The 17,690-nt window shown below is 40.9% G+C and overlaps 1 protein-coding gene across 1 annotated transcript; it reads right to left on the minus strand.

Moving 5' to 3' along the window:
- Positions 1-421: 421 nt before the first annotated feature.
- Positions 422-15,923, minus strand: LOC143041181 (uncharacterized). The gene is made up of 2 exons (XM_076213011.1): positions 15,817-15,923; positions 422-3,570 (listed from the first exon to the last, which is right to left on the minus strand). The coding sequence occupies exon 2, from the start codon at positions 3,330-3,332 to the stop codon at positions 1,200-1,202; it is 2,133 nt and encodes a 710-aa protein (XP_076069126.1). The 5' UTR covers positions 3,333-3,570; positions 15,817-15,923; the 3' UTR covers positions 422-1,199.
- Between the last annotated feature and the right edge of the window lie 1,767 nt (positions 15,924-17,690).

The raw sequence follows: 17,690 nt of genomic DNA on the forward strand, positions 1-17,690 counted from the left end.
ATGTTCTTTAGGGGGCTCATCCATTCATTTCATTTTCGCGAACAGAAGTGAGTCGCCATATCCACATGGAGGATTTTACAAGGGCGGCGATAGTGGTAACACCTACACACATACACACACACATATATATATCATGTAAACAGAGTAGGAAACACAGGAATCTTTGGCTAGAGTTTATTCCTGACTAGGAATGGTGTACAAACAGGCTGTGAAAATATTAATAGTAATTGTAACAGTGATAACAATAACAAAAACAGTAATAATAATAATAATGTTAAAAATAAAAAATTATTAATATTAGGAATATAACCAAATAATCATGATAAAAATAAAAGAATAGTAAGGATTATGATGAAAATATTAAGTGGTGAAGGAACAAAGTAGAAATAATGGAGGACGCGTGAACTGGTGGCATGTATAAAGCTGGAAAGGGTAGGCAGAAGTGGAAAAAGGGTGTCTACTTAGAGTCTACTGTCTACTGGGAGGCCATTCTTGGAGGGCAAGTGTCGCGGTAGATTTTGTCCACTTTAAGTCACCAGTTCTCTTGCTTGTGTTTTTGTGGTTGGCAATGTAAAGTGATTAAATTATTTCCGTTGTTTCTTGTGTAGTCCTTTGGCTAGTATGGTGGATCCCTCCCAGTTTGGTAGGTGTCCCTCTGTGTCTATGTGGTTAACTAGAGCGTTTGTTTCTCCGTGGTGTCTAATGTCCGATTTCTGTTCCCTGAGTCTGTTGTCCTCTGTATGCCTCTCCATAGTATGCAGTGTCGCAGCCATTGCAGGGAATTTTGTATACGATGCAATTGTCACGGTTCGTCTTGGTTTTGTTTGTGATCAAGTGTCCTATTTTCTTCCCTGTGAGAGAAGTCCTGTCTGTCTCAACATTTTGGAAAGCATGTGAGAGAGGCCAGTTAGGAACCACAAGGTATCGTAAATCTGTCCTCTCTTCATTTTCTTTCCTCTGTCTGATTTTAATGGCTTTCCGTAGTGATGTCCCTAACATGCCCTCTGGGTACCTTAGGTTCCTTAATGCAGCGGTTATGTACTCAATTTCATCTTGTAAATACTCTTCGCTGCATATTATAAGACCCCAAAATAAAACCCAATGATAACTCCTGATTTGTTCTTTTCGTCATGTGCGATAAAATAGGACACTTGATGTTTGAGATCACTCTTTCGTGGGAAAGCAGAATCAGACAGGTGTCACTGAAGTGGCTTCTCTCCTTCGTGGGTCATCATGTGACGTTTCAGATCACCCTTTCGTGAGAAAGCAAAATCACACAGGTCACACTGAAATGGCTTCTTTCCTGTGTGGGAGATCATGTGAAGTTTGAGATTATCCTTTCGTGAGGAAGCATAATCACACAGGTCACATTGGAATGGCTTCTCTCCTGTGTGGGTCATCATGTGAAGTTTGAGTTTACCCTTTCGTGAGGAAGCATAATCACACAGGTCACACTGCAATAGCTCTCCTGTGTGGGTCATCATGTGATGTTTGAGATCAGCCTTTCGTGGGAAAGCAGAATCACACAGGTCACACTGAAATGGCTTCTCTCCTGTGTGGGTCATCATGTGATGTTTGAGATCACCCTTTCGTGAGAAAGCAGAATCACACAGGTCACACTGAAATGGCTTCTCTCCTGTGTGGGTCACCATGTGACTTTTGACATCACCCTTACGTGAAAAAGCTTTATTGCACAGGTCACATTTGAATGGCTTCTCTCCTGTGTGGGTCATCATGTGATGTTTGAGATCACCCTTTCGTGGGAAAGCAGAACCACACAGATCACACTGAAATGGCTTCTCTCCTGTGTGGGTCATCATGTGAACTTTGAGATCACCCTTACGTGAGAAAGCAGAATCACACAGGTCACACTGAAATGGCTTCTCTCCTGTGTGGTTCATCATGTGAAGTTTGAGATCAGCCTTTCGTCGGAAAGCAGAATCACACAGGCCACACTGAAATGGCTTCTCTCCCGTGTGGGTCATCATGTGAAGTTTGAGATCAGCCTTTCGTGGGAAAGCAGAATCACACAGGTCGCACTGAAATGGCTTCTCTCCTGTGTGGGTCATCATGTGAAGTTTGAGATCACACTTTCGTGGGAAAGCAGAATCACACAGGTCACACTGAAATGGCTTCTCTCCCGTGTGGTTCTTCATGTGACGTTTCAGATGACTATTTAGTGAGAAAGCCGAATCACACAGGTCACACTGAAATGGCTTCTCTCCCGTGTGGGTCATCATGTGACGTTTGAGATCACCATTTAGCGAGAAAGCAGAATCACACAGGTCACACCGAAATGGCTTCTCTCCCGCGTGGGTCATCATGTGACGTTTGTGATCAACATTTCCTGAGAAAGCAGAATCACACAGGTCACACTGAAATGGTTTCTCTCCTGTGTGGATCATCATGTGACGTTTGAGATTATCCTTTCGTGGGAAAGCAGAATCACACAGGTCACACTGAAATGGCTTCTCTCCTGTGTGGTTCATCATGTGACATTTTAGATCAGCCTTTCGTCGGAAAGCAGAAACACACAGGTCACACTGAAATGGCTTCTCTCCTGTGTGGGTCATCACGTGAAGGTTGAGATTAGCCTTTTGTGGGAAAGCAGAATCACACAGGTCACATTGAAATGGCTTCTCCCCTGTGTGGGTCATCACGTGAAGGTTGAGATTAGTTTTTCGGCGGAAAGCAGAATCACACAGGCCACACTGAAATGGTTTCTCTCCTGTGTGGGTCATCATGTGAAGTTTGAGATCAGCCTTTCGTGGGAAAGCAGAATCACACAGGTCACACTGAAATGGCTTCTCTCCTGTGTGGGTCATCATGTGAAGTTTGAGATCACACTTTCGTGGGAAAGCAGAATCACACAGGTCACACTGAAATGGCTTCTCTCCCGTGTGGGTCTTCATGTGACGTTTCAGACGACTATTTAGTGAGAAAGCAGAATCACACAGGTCACACTGAAATGGCTTCTCTCCCGTATGGGTCATCATGTGACGTTTGAGATCACCATTTAGCGAGAAAGCAGAATCACACAGGTCACACCGAAATGGCTTCTCTCCCGCGTGGGTCATCATGTGACGTTTGTGATCAACATTTGCTGAGAAAGCAGAATCACACAGGTCACACTGAAATGGCTTCTCTCCTGTGTGGATCATCATGTGACGTTTGAGATTATGCTTTCGTGGGAAAGCAGAATCACACAGGTCACACTGAAATAGTTTTTCTCGTGTGTGGGTCATCATGTGACATTTGAGATCAGCCTTACGTGAAAAAGCTTTATTGCACAGATCACACTGGAATGGCTTCTCTCCTGTGTGGTTCATCATGTGACATTTGAGATTACCCTTATGTGAATAAGCTTTATTGCACAGGTCACACTGGAATGGCTTCTCTCATGTGTGGGTCATCATGTGATGTTTGAGATGACCCTTTCGTGAAAAAGCACAATCACACAGGTCACACTGGAATGGCTTCTCTCCTGTGTGGGCCATGTGTTGTTTGAGATCACCCTTTTGTGAGAAAGGGTAATCACACAGGTCACACTGAAATGGCTTCTCTCCTGACCTAAAAAAGCACAGTAAAATTGATTATTAAAATCACTCATGAAAATGGGATGTGTGCACATTACATTCACACCAGTTACATTGTCCCAGCCCTCGAATAGGTGCCCACCTACGTACCCAAACTACTCGTAGGAAAAATAATGGAAACTATCATCAGAGATGATATCGAACATCATTTAGAAAGTAACCGTTTGATAAATGATAGCCAGCATGGTTTCAGACAGAAACGTTCTTGCGTGACTAACTTACTCGAATTCTACAACACAGTTATCTCAAATTATGACAAAAGAAACAATATAGATTTAGTATATCTAGACTTTGCAAAAGCTTTTGATACCGTCCCACACGAAAGACTACTTACTAAATTAGCTTTGCATGGAATAAGTGGTAGCCTATTAGGTTGGACTAGTAATTGGTTGAATGGTCGAAAACAGAGTTGTTTTAAATGGAAAAACTTCTGGATGGAAAAGTGTTGCAAGTGGAGTTCCTCAGGGTTCCGTTCTTGGGCCACTTCTATTCATAGTATATATAAATGATATAGACCATGGACTAAAATCTACTGTTTCCAAATTTGCTGATGATACAAAACTGTGCAGAGTGGCAAATGATCACTCAAACCAATTAGATATTCAAGAAGATTTATATAAATTAGAGCAATGGTCTGAAAAGTGGCTAATGAAATTTAACACAAGTAAATGCAAGGTAATGCACATAGGTAAAAGTAACAGTAAGTACGATTACAAGTTATTTGGAAATTCGTTAACAAAAGTGGATAGTGAAAAAGATCTCGGCGTAATTATCAGTAACGACCTCAAATCATCCAAGCAGTGTATTTCAGCCTCTGAGAAAGCAAATAAGATTCTAGGACTCATTGCGCGATCTTTTGATGTCAAAAGTCCATCACTCATTAACTAGCTATATAAATCGTTAGTTCGTCCACATTTGGAATATGCTGTTTCCGTATGATCACTGAATCTCATTAAAGACATTGACAGACTGGAAAAAGTACAACGGCGAGCCACAAAACTGATCCCAAATATCAAAAATAAATCATACGAAAATCGACTAAAACATATGAATCTGTTTTCCCTAAAAAAGCGTAGACTCAGAGGTGACTTGATACAGGTCTTTAAAATTCTAAAGGGAATTGACATCAAAAGTGACCAAATATTTACATTGAATGAGAATCAGACAAGAAACAATGGTCTCAAACTGTCCGGAAATAGATTCAATTTGGAAGTAGGTAGAAACAACTTTGCCAACCGTGTAGTTAATGAATGGAATAAACTTCCTGCACAGGTAGTGCAATGTAGTTCAGTTCGAAGCTTTAAGAATCATTTAGATAAATACCTAAGTAAGATGCTGTAATGACTATAGTTTATCTTATACTATTTGTTTTTGTTTTGTTATCATTTGTCTGATTTTCATTTATTAGTTATATGTCAATTTATTATTACTTACTATTTACCTGTTTGTTTATTATTTAACTATACCTATGCATTTATTTATGTATTTTATTTGTTATTTACATTATCATAGTTTTTATTTGTAATTTTATCATTAATTTTTTTTTTCGCATCCGACCTAGATATGGATCAAAAGGTCTCCTGTCGGCATGCTCCGCCTTTGTAATCCTTTGTGAATTTTGGCAGAAATGCCACCAGGTGGAATTTATCATAAAAAGTTCAAACTTATCGAAATACGCGGGAACACATCACGAGAAATCCACATGTTACATGAAGTACTGAGAAATAAACAAAATAACATGTATGATCTCATTTGGCACATCCAACTGCCTCTTAACAAATGCTTTCCAACACTTAGCAAACAGAGAGAGCCAATCCTGTTTGCTGCAATTTGGCATAATTATTATAATTAATCCATAAGTATAACGACCAATCTAGGTTCCAATTTTAGCAACGATTGGTTCCATATTGTCGAAGTTTCGTGGCATACATACCATGACAGTCAAGCAGACAGACGGACAAGCACAATTTCTCAAATATTTATACTACACATGCGTGCACTGCCCCAGGTTTCGATACCAAAACCCAACACCGGTGTACGGACAGTTTCCCACATGAACATTTTCCCACATCCATCTTCCAAGATTGTCATTTCCCCACATGCAGGAGGACACCTTCCCACGTGGCATTTGAGATGCTCCTTTCGTGAGAAAGCTGCATCACACAGGTCACATTGCAAAGTTTTCTGTCCACTGTGGGTCACCACGTGACGTTTGAGAACACTCTTTCGTGAGAAAGCTGCATCACACGTCACACTGGAAAGGCCTCCAGTGTGGGTCATTATGTGACATTTAAGAGCACTATTTTCTGAGTAAGCTGCATCACATGTCACATTTGAAAGGCTTTTCTCCAGTATGGGTCATTATGTGATACTTGAGAGCACTCTTTTCTGAGTAAGCTGCATCAAACAGGTCACACTTGAAAGGCTTCTCTCCACTATGATTCATCACGTGACGTTTGAGATGATCCTGTCGTGAGAAAGCTGCATCACACAGGTCACATTCAATTTTTTCTGTCCACTGTGGGTCATCACGTGACGTTTGAGAATTGTAGGACGTTTCGGACTGGATCATTCGGACTAGGACGTTTCGGTCAAGTGACTCATTATCACTAAATGATCAACTTTAAATAATCTGGGAAGTTTATTGAGCCGACAAAATAATGATGATTTAATTTTAATAATTTTCATTACTTAAAATGTGGCAAATGTCACAATTCATATATCACACATTACCGAAAAATAATCATTAATATGCAAAGTCACAATATTGTTTACCATTTCTGCATCAGAGTCTGTTCATGTTTATATGTTGGGTTGCCCACCACGAATATTATGGCTAAGCCCTCTGAGGAACTGAGGAATGGTCTTGTCAGAGACCCTATCTTCACAAAGGTTGCGTAACCGAGACTGAAGCTCCATGGACACCTGCTTGGTACGCTTCCTTGGCCGGACACCCATTCCTAGTCTGGAGCAACACTGTGGTGACTCTGGCACATTCGCCTTTCAGGCACTCTACTAACTTCCAGATGGATGGATGATGGTGGCCAACAAGGGATGAAAACTTGTTGTTCCAGCCCTCCCTCACTGATGTTGTTGGTATGGGGTTGATTATCCAAAGTGACTTCATGCATGTTCCACAGTTCGGGCGGAAACATTGCAGGAACACAGCGAAAGGTGATGGGTGCAACACTGCCTACGCGGTCATTGGCAATCTTCCGTTGAAGAAGGGCATAGGCGAGGGGTAGGAAAACACTATCAACTCTTCCCTGGATAACATACAGTTGCATGAAGACTGACGGGGACATGGCCAAGTTGCCATCCATGCTGTTGCTGCTACTAGCTACTGGAGATGTTCTTCTGTGGCAAAGATGATGACACGCTCATCAGAATCGGGGCCACTTTCATGTAGGAGGAACTGAACTGGATAGTCGCCTGCTGTCACAGTCCATTTACCACTAATGATAAGTTCATGAAGAGGCTGGGGCTCTTTGGGACGGTTACTGGCACGGGCCCTCCTCAGCACACGTTTGCATGTATCAGCGGCTGGTACACGAGCGTTCACTGCATCAGCAACACTGGCACTGACAAAAGTGAAGATCTGGTTTGGTTTGTCAAGGCTGGTGGTTGCTTTCCTCTTCATACCTTGCTGGCACTTCTCCACGTTAACAGCAACATCATCAGCTGGATGGCAATGGCCAATATGTGCAAAGGGAGACTGGTGATCCTTGGTGGTTATAACAATGCCTGGGTATCTAACAAGAGGATCACGTTTGACACATCGCCAAGTTAACTGTGGCAAAGTTTCAGACCACCACGTTTGGTGTATAGAGAAACTCAAAGTTAATAAAACACCAGGACATGACGGTTGTCATCCAAGAATCTTAAAGGAAATGAAAAATGAGATTGTTGTTCCATTAGAAATTATTTTCTAGAAATCCATCATATCCGAAGGCAACAAAAAGAATCCAAAGAACTAAAGGCCTATAAGTCTGACTTCAATAGTAGGAAAAATAAATTGAAATTATCATCAGAGATGCCATCGAACATCATTTAGAAAGTAACTGTTTGATAAATGATAGCCAGCATGGTTTCAGACGGAAACGTTCTTGCGTGACTAACTTACTCGAATTCTACAACACAGTTATCTCGAATTATGTCAAGAAACAATATAGATTTAATATATCTAGACTTTGCAAAAGCTTTTGATACCTTCCCACACGAAAGACTACTTACTAAATTAGCTTCACACGGAATAAGTGGTAGCCTATTAAGTTGGACTAGTAATTGGTTCAATGATCGAAGAGAGTTCTTTTGAATAGAAAAAAATTCTGGGTGGAAAAATGTTACGAGTGGAGTTCCTCAGGGTTCCGTTCTTTGGCCACTTCTATTCATAGTATGATATAGACCACGGACTAAAATCTATTGTTTCCAAATTTGCTGATGATACAAAACTGTGTGGAATGGCAAATGATCACTTAAACCAATTAGATATTCAAGATTTAGATAAATTACAGCAATGGTCTGAAAAGTCGCTAATGAAATTTAGCACAAGTAAATGCAAGGTAATGCACATAGGTAAAATAACTTGCTTTGACTGCCATAGATCGATATCAACCACTTTGGAGACCTCTGATCCTGCCAGTGCCCGACAAGCATGTATCACGTCACTGCTGTCAATAGTTTTCCTCTACTGGCATTTAAACTTGAGCTCTTGGTGCCTAGGGAATCCATAAACTTCATCCTGTGACAGAAACACAGACCTTGTTATGAATAGAAGGTTCTCCTGGCAAATTTTTTGCTTGACACTGCAACTTCTGGCCATTCAATAGTTCATGCTACCCAAAGATCTTGCTACATACCTCTCCTGATCATCATGTCCTGGTGATAGATATCAGTTTTATTGACATTTATGGGATGTCAGCCAAGACAATTTCTTAGTGCAGTTTGGATAAAATACACATGGTAAACAGGATCCACAATCCAATTAGGTTCTAACCACAAATAAAATCACAATGAACATTTGCACTCATGTCATACCAGACTTCAGATAATGTTATCTTACTGGTCTACAAGATCTTCCCTCAATGAACTTGAGGTAAATTAGGTGGAAAAAAAAATATTGTATTATCCAAAGTTATATTGCATTCAGGGGTATAAATCCTAACATTCGGAAAACACCCAACAGGCAATTTTTTCCCAACAGTTTTCCTGTTGATTTGACCTCATTGGGGGTTCCATTTCAATTGGAAATCACTTGTCTGTACTAAACCCCCACCCCCATATGGGGGCTGCATTAGGAAATAAGTATTGCAATTTAGAGAAGCATGCAAAGCCAGTGATTAATGAGAGGTATGACAACATTTTTCAAATAAAAGATAAATCAAGCACAGTATTCTCCTATTCTGACGATATTTAACCTACCCAGTCTCTCCCTCATGGAGAATAGATTTTTCAATGTTTACCCCGTCTGGGGTATTGGCTGCACCCCATCTAGGGTATTGGCTGCATGTTATTGTGGCAAAGTAGCATGCAGTTGATACTTCAGGGTCTATATGGGGTGCCCCTATGGACCAGAGCCACACATAATTTTGTCTGTGATGGAGGAAAACTCTGTTCATAGAGAAATGATGACACTTTTATACAACGACTATCCTTCCGTTATGCTGTCCCCCAACCCCTTGTTACTGTCCTGTACCATTTCTCTGAATATTTATTTCCTTTTTTTCGCCGACCCTGTGGTGGGGGAAGAGAATGCTACCACCAAGTCTTTCCACTTGAGTCGTAAAAGGCGACAAAAAACGGGACGGGGATGGGATTAGGAGTCCTACTACCTGTAGCCCCAAAAGGGGACATTCCTAAAAAAGAAGGAAAGCCATAAGAGGGTCTGGAAGTTTTCTAACCAGTACCCTAAGGTTTGGGTCTTTTATTGTGTGTGGATGTGGTACAGATGAGAGTAAAAGGGAAGAGATAGGCAGTATATTTGTGAGAAGAAAGATGGATATGCTGGCTTTGAGTGAAACTAAAATGAAAGAAAGGGCATCTGTGAGTTTGGGAGTGTAGCTGGGAGGTACTAAGGAGTGAAGAGGGGATGAGGGAGAGAAGGGGTGGCTATACTAATAAGTGAAGAGATAAGTAAGCGGGTAGTGGAGTGGAAGGAGGTTTCATCAAGGTTGATGTGGATGAAGGTGAAGCTGGGAAGGGAGATGTGGGTTTTTGTAAGTGCGTATGGAGTTGGTAGAGGAAAGGGAGGCTTTTTGGGTAGATATAAATGAGTGCATAGAGGGATTAGGGAGAAATGTCAATGTAGTTGTATTGGGAGACCTTAATGCTTGGGTAGGAAAGGAACCAATAGATGGAGTGATTGGGAAGTATGGAGTTCCAGGTAAAAATCGTAGTGGAGAAATGATGGTGGATATGTGTCTTGAAAGAGAGTTGATGATAGCAAGTACAGTGTTTAGGAAGAAAGTCAAGCATAAGTACACATGGGAGAGGGTGGTGGATGGAAGGGTGGCAGATAGAGCATTATTGGACTATATAGTGGTGACCAGGAGTATGGTAGGAAGAGTTAAGGATGTAGATGTTCTAAGGGGAGAGGGGGGAATATCAGATCCTTTTCTGGTGGAAGGTAAATTGAGAGTGGAGAATAGGTGGAGAAAGAGGAAAAGGGCAGAAGGTGGGGAGGTACTTAGAGTGAACTGCTTAAATGAGGAAAAAAAGGAAAGTGAGTATAAGAAGAAGCTGAAAGAGGAGTGGGAGGCGGTAAAGGATAGAGTAAAACTAGGAGTGGAGGAGGAATGGGGATGGTTCAAGGAGGGAGTCATAAGATGTGCAAAGATGGTGTGTGGAACAAGGAGGGCGGGAGGAAATAGAAGGGTAGTGAGTGGTGGGATGAGGAAGCAAAGAAATATGTAGAAGAGAAGAAGCAGGCTTTCATAGATTAGCTGCAAATTAGGACGAGGGAATCATATGAGAGGTACAAAGTAAAGAGAAGGGAAGTTAAGCATAACATAAAGGAAGCAAAGAAGAAAGCAAATGTGAAATGGGGTAAAAGTGTGACAGAAAAATTTGAAAGCAATAAAAAGATATTTTGGAAGGAAAATAAAAGGGAATGAAGAGGCGAATCAAGTAGAGAGGAAAAGGTAAAAGGTGCAGATGGAGAGATGATAATCGAAGAGAAGGCGGTGAGAGGAAGGTGGGCAGAGTATTTTAGGGAGTTGCTAAATGTGAAGGAGGATAGGGAGGGAAAGGTAGTTGCAGTGGGAATTGCTAAGAAAATGAGAGTGAGGAGTGAGGAAAATGAAGGAGAAATAGGGAAGGATGAAGTGAAAGCTGTTAATATGATGAGAGCAGGTAAGGCACCTGGTCTGCATGGATGCCATGCAGAATGTCTGAAGAAAGGAGGTACAGCTATGGTGGACTGGCTGGTGAGGTTATTTAATGTTTGTTTAAGAGGGGGTAGAGTGCCGGAGGACTGGAGGAGTGCCTGTATAGTTCCACTTTACAAGGGAAAGGGGGACAAGTGTGAGTGTAGTAGTTTCAGAGGGATCAGCTTGTTGAGTGTAGTTGGAAAGGCTTATGGGAGGGTCTTGATTGAGAGGATTAGGAGAGGAACAGAGGGAGTAATTGGTGAGGAACAGTGTGGGTTTAGGACAGGTAGGGGTTGTGTAGATCAGATTTTTGTGGTAAGACAGATATGTGAGAAAGCTATAGGAAAAGGTAAGGATGTTTTTTGGGCTTTTATGGATCTGGAAAAGGCTTATGACAGGGTAGGCAGAAAGGCACTGTGGGAGGTACTGCAGATATATGGGATAGGAGGAAAGCTGTTAAGAGCAGTCAAGAGAGTAGTAGAGCTTGTGTTAGGATTAGAAATGGAGAGAGTGAATGGTTTGAGGTAAAGGTGGGACTTCATCAGGGATGTGTTATGTTGCCCTGGCTGTTCAATCTTTACATGTATGGGGTGGTGCGAGAGGTGAATGCAAGGGTAGTAGGTCAGGGGTTGGAGATGATTAAAGAAAATGGAGAAAAGTGGGAGGTGAGCCAGTTGTTTCCTGACGACACTGTGCTTGTAGCAGGATCAGAGGAGGGATTGAGGAAGTTAGTGACAGAGTTTGAAAAGGCATATGAAAGAAGGAAGCTGAAGATAAATGTGGGTAAAAGTAAGGTGATGAGATGTACAAGGGGAGAGAGTGATAGCATGCTGGAAGTGAGCATTAAGAGTGAAAGACTGGAGGAAGTGGATAGTTTTAGATACTTGGGTGCGAATGTGGCAGGAAAGGGAGGAGTGGAGGTGGAGGAAGAATGTAATTGAGAGAAGCAAGTAAATGCCTTGGTGGATTGAAAAGTGTAATGAGAGATAGACATCTGGGAATGGATGCTAAGAGGAGGTTATATGAAGGAGTGATTGTGCCAACAGCATTGTACGGGGCAGAAACATGGAACATGAGAGAGGAAGAGAGGAGTTTGAATGTGTTTGAGATGAAATGTCTAAGAAGTATGATAGGGGTTACTAGGCTGGATAGAGTGAGAAATGAGGAGGTGAGGTGGAGAACAGGGGTGGAAAGGGAACTGGGAGATAGGGTTGATGAAAAAGTATTAGGATGGTTTGGACAAATGGAAAGAATGAGTGAAGAAAGATTAATAAAAGAAGTGTGGAAGGCAGAGGTGGAAGGAGTGAATATGAGGGGACATCCTAGGATGAGGCGGATGGATGGGGTGAAAGGGGCATTATAAAAGAGAGGAATGTCTGTGGAGGAAGGATGGGAGAGGACAGAAGATAGGGGTGACTGGAGAGGGGTTGTGTATAGATGATGCTGTGATGCATGAGGGGGAGTGGGTGAGGAAGTATGTATGAGAAAAAATTTGATGCAGTCCGAAGGGGTTTCTCCCCGTCTTCTCCTTTTCTGCATGAGGGGACGGAGAGGGGGGGCCGTCAAATTTATGAAGCGGCCTTGCTGTGGATGTGCTGTGTCTTGCAACACTACTTCTGACCCAGGGCAGTGGACAGGATGCAGGGATGACCCGTCATCCAGGAGGTGCCAAGATAAGAGGGAGGGAGGAGGGTGGAGGGGAGTGGAATATATAGGAAATGGAATGGGTGGGAGTGGTTTCTATGCCTTTTTCTTTTTGGCTACCCCCCGTGTAGGGGGAAAAATCCTTTGGTATATGTATGCCTGTATTTGAGACGAGATAATTTTATAAAAGATAATTTTCATGATATTTTATTGAAAAAACTTCAGGCATTAGGAGTGGCGAATATTGGCTGGTTCAAGTCCTACCTTACAGGTCGCAAACAACTTGTACAGGTAAATGAAGCCTGCTCAGATGACAGAGAGATAACATGTGGTGTACCACAAAGTTCAATTCTAGGACTGCTACTGTTCCTGGTCTATATTAACAACATGCCAGGTGCGGTGAACTGTAAGTTACTGCTATTTGCAGACGACTCCGCACTAATTGTCTCAGGTAGGGACCCAGTTGAAGTAGAGGAGAAACCGATTGTCGAACTGTCATCGGTCCAGGACTGGCTCATAGATAATAGGCTGTCTTTACACCTTGGTAAAATGGAAAGTATTGTCTTTGCATCAAAACCCAACCTCAGGAAACACCGCAATTACAGGTCAGATGTGGGGTTAATGTCTTGGAGTCAAAACAAGAGGTAACCTATCTTGGAATACCCTTAGATCAGTCCCTCTCAGGGAATGCTATAATGGATAAGATTGTATCCAAGTGTTCACATAAAAGTCAAATTTTTGTACAGAAAAGCCAGAAATTTTGATCTGGAAACAAAGAAGCTTCTGGTCTCAGCCTTGTTACATCACTTTGATTACGCTTGTATCTCTTGGTACAGTAGTCTGAGCAGAAAAAGACAGTCTCAGCTACAGGTTGCACAAAATAAGATCATTAGATTCATACTAAATTTACCTCAACGTAGTCATATTGGTATAGAAGAATTTAGCAAGGTAGAATGTTACCTGTACAATATCGTGTCCAGCAGCTGAAACTAAACCAGGTTTACAATGTCGTTCATAATTCTGCTCCCTCATATGTGAGCTGTAATTTTACATTATCAGCTGAGAACCGAACCCGGAACAGTCAAGAGTCTCTTATTGTACCTCATGCAGGTCCCTTCACCAAAAACAGCTTTCACTTCACAGGTGCTCAACTATGGAACTCACTACCTATGTCCATTAAGAAGTCAAATAGCAAGGTTACCTTCAAGAAAAGTCAAGGGTTACTATATGTCTCAGCTATGGACAGAGAACAGCCTTGATTTTGTGTACTACTAGCTTAGTGAAGGATACCTGATTCCATGAGTAGTACCATCCAAATCTGCGTTCACTCATAACTGTTCTGACCTCGCCTCCTTTTTTTGTCCTTCAGAAATTTAGTTTAGTATAACAATGATTGATGTTACAAATTGGTTTCCACCTTTGTTTTGCTAGTCATAATATGGTATCTGTCTCAGGTAGGGTCCGAGAACAGTTATGATCTGACCTTTTTCCTCATTCTCCTTGTTGTTTTACTCATACGAGTACTGGTCCCCTGTACCCCACGTCTGGTGCTTCAGGTTATAATATACTACTCCCTAGTGCACATACTAATTGCCCACTCTGTCCTAAGATTAAGGTAAAATGTTAGATTTAATTAATAGGTGACCCTAGTTGCAGTGTAGCATTCACTATAACATGTTGATACAGCTGTACAATATTGTAGTATATCATTGATGGTACTACTCTGATATAGTACACACTCATACATGTTGATACAGCTGTAGAATAATGCAGTATATCATTAATGATACTACTCTGATATAGTACTCACTCATACTGTTTTGTTACAATTTAACATTATTTTGTTGTTCCTTTGCTTAATGCAATGTTCCTTTTTGTGATGGTGTTCAATTTTTGGTCTCAATATCCTATGTGTACAAACATTTTAGTAATATTAGCAAAACTATAACAATGTTTATATGTCATATGTGTACTGACTATATTACTCATGATTGTCTCTGGTCCCCTTAACCCCCTACATATGTTGTCTGTGTGACTTAGTGTAGAATAACAATCTGATGAGGACCACAATGGAAATAAGCGTACATGCTTTTTGTGTTATCCTCGGCAATTTGCAATTATTATTCCGAACTATGTGTTCTTGTCATTATTTGCACTTCATGTACATTGATTCATTGCCAAATAAAGTCTATCTATCTATCTAATGATTAAACATAATTTTAAGTATTCACAAAGATGTTTGCCAGTCTGCAACCCTTCCCTATATCATCTGCTAGCCCATGTTTATATATAATAAATACATAGTAATGTCGGCAACGATTTTTAAAACACTAAGACGAGCATCTTTACAGTTACCAAGAATTAGGTTAGGTTACATTATGTTAAATCTCAAGGCTGCAATTTTTACCTGCATCATTAAGTAGCTTTTATCATTCTGAATATTTTCAACCCCAGATATAAGTACCACAAATCTATAGTAACATCAGTGGTGATTTGAAAAAAAAGACAAGCAAACATCTTTACATAATAACTTATACTCAATTCTACACTTAAGTCAAAATGTTTATTTACAACTTGGAATTGTTTTAAAACATCAGTATATACTGTTAACTACTTCATAGTTCTTAAAGGGCTATTGTTATTTGAAATGCTTTCTTTGAATTTTGAGTATCCCAACCCAAAACAAAATTTAACGTCCCTGCAGACAGCCCCCTATACAATTTTTGAAACGCTGGCTTTCTTTCAACAGAACAATATCTCATTTTGGACAAATTATAGTTTCACCTAACCATAGAATTTGATATGTGGCTCATGTGTTTCTGGTGAGAAATGTTGTGATATGAACGATGGTGTACATCACTTCCGTCGCAAATCCGTACTTTTTAAGTAATTAAATATTAACGTTATGCACTTTGTCTTTAAACTTTTGAGTATTCCAGCCAATAATCATATAATGCATAAAACCCCGGTAGTCCATCAATGCGATACCCTTAGAAAGTCTACTAGTTTGTAAATTTGCCTATAGTAATTGCACGTCTGGTGTGAGAGAATGTAAACACTAAAGAAAATTCGCCTTCATTCTGTCTACAAATTTGGTGGCGGCGATTGGAACCCATGAAAAACCAGACCACATCTACCAATCTTTAAAGTGGCGCCACACTACGCATTTCTTAATAATATACTAGCTTTGCTATCAAACTCTTGCGTACCTGTCACATAGAGAATGTTTTGCTTGATGATTTTTTGGCTGGCAGCAAACGAAAACAATGGCAAAGCTTGCGGCTGTGTTTTAGTTTATGTTTACAGTGAGTCTCCCTGAGGTAGTCAAATGAAAATCAAAACCTTTTCATATTGCTTTTAATGTTTTAATAAAAGTACAGTGACATTTAAAAATAACAAATAAAGATATCATGCATAACAAATAATATGCAATTCTATTTATATTCTATACATAGACCGCAGGAATTGTGGCTCATTTTTACACTCACCTGACTAGCAAAAATTGCCGTAGGTGTCGACACACCAAGCATTTCTGGCTAACATTGTAGCAAGCACTTTTTGGCTGGCGGGTAGTTAAAGCAATAACCAAACTTCCCATCATGAGTGCAGCAAACTCTACACGCACAAACCCCATACACGTATTAAAGGCCTTTCTCATAGGAACAAATTTAAACTTTTTTCATCTAGTCATCAACATTTGTTGTGTTTAAATTTAATCACAGAACAAGAATTCGTCTTCAATGTCACCTGAATGAATACATCTCACGAAGACAAGCAATTGAGAACATGAACTCACGTCAGTTGACTCGTCGAGTTGAAGACAATACAACGGAGAGGCTTTCATTTCGGTCAGAACCTGCTCCAACGCATCCATGGACATTTTGAAAACGTGCCTCTTTTAGGTACCATTTGATAGGGCTACTTGCTTCATCTCCTTTGCACTGGCTTCCCCAAGGATAAGATTAACTACTCTCAACATACAGGGTTTGATAACAACGTCTCAACCGGGGCCTCCACTACTTGTAAACTCTGCCGCTCAAATGACCCACCGGCATCGAGTCTTTGACTTTTGAAGCTCTGTTCATGCCGTTTAAAGAAATCTAAATCTTTCTTTGCATGATCTGGATGTTTCGTCTCGAGATGATGTTTGAGTTTTGATTGACTTTGCACTCAGGACAGCATGGCACAAAGCACACTATGGTTTCTCGCTGCCGTCGTTGGCGAGTACTGTGGTGAAGCCAATGTTGAGGTAGCATTCTGAGTGTCTGCGCCGTTTAGTCATGGGTTTCAAGTCTGTGAACATAATGGATCACACTAAGAATACAAAAGACAGGATACCAATATAAACATGCCTTCAAACAAAATCTCATATACCAGCACAACATGCCTGCTAAACACAACTCACCCAATAACAGATGAGAGACACAACGCAATCGGCACAACTTGTCACTGCCTTATGCCCCGCGCATTAACTCTGGCCTCGCATCCCTGTCACGCGATTCATCACCGGCCAATCGCACCGAGAAAAACCTAACTTAATCGGTTTAAAACGTTTGACTCGGGCATTTTTTTCAACACCCACATCAATTTTACAATAGTGATTCTACAAGAATGTGTCCAATATGATAGACAAGTTTCATAATTGTACGTCGCAAAGCAGAGGGCCTAACGAATGGAATAGGGACTTTACCGACGTACAATTGTGACACTTATGCACATAGTAATGAAAGAGACTGCAATAGACCATAAGGTACAAGGCAGCTCCATGTCCATTGACACATATAATTCTTATCCATAAATTTATCCAGTTTTCCTTAACACAGCCAATATTTTAGCCAATGAGTATAGTGGAAAGTGATCCAAGTGACTCAAATAATGCATGGGACTGCTTCTGGGAGAAGCTCTTTGAAGATCCCACGACCCCCAGACAATTTGAAAACAAGCGAACTACAAGATAAAACACAACATACCAGACGTCCCAAAGCTTACCCTCACTACCAAAATACCTCGGAACAATTAGAATTCAGCGTAAAAGCTAACTAAATTAGCTCAACATATATGACTGTACTAGGAGTGTTGTCCC

The sequence above is a fragment of the Oratosquilla oratoria genome, chromosome 30 (genome assembly GCF_046742065.1).
Source record: "Oratosquilla oratoria isolate Oo_2021 chromosome 30, ASM4674206v1, whole genome shotgun sequence".
In the NCBI taxonomy this organism is placed as follows: Eukaryota; Metazoa; Arthropoda; class Malacostraca; order Stomatopoda; family Squillidae; genus Oratosquilla; species Oratosquilla oratoria.

Excerpts from the sequence above, each read along its gene's own strand:
- LOC143041181 (XM_076213011.1), bottom strand. The coding sequence starts at position 3,332 with ATGATGAACCACACAGGAGAGAAGCCATTCCAGTGTGATCTGTGCAAT.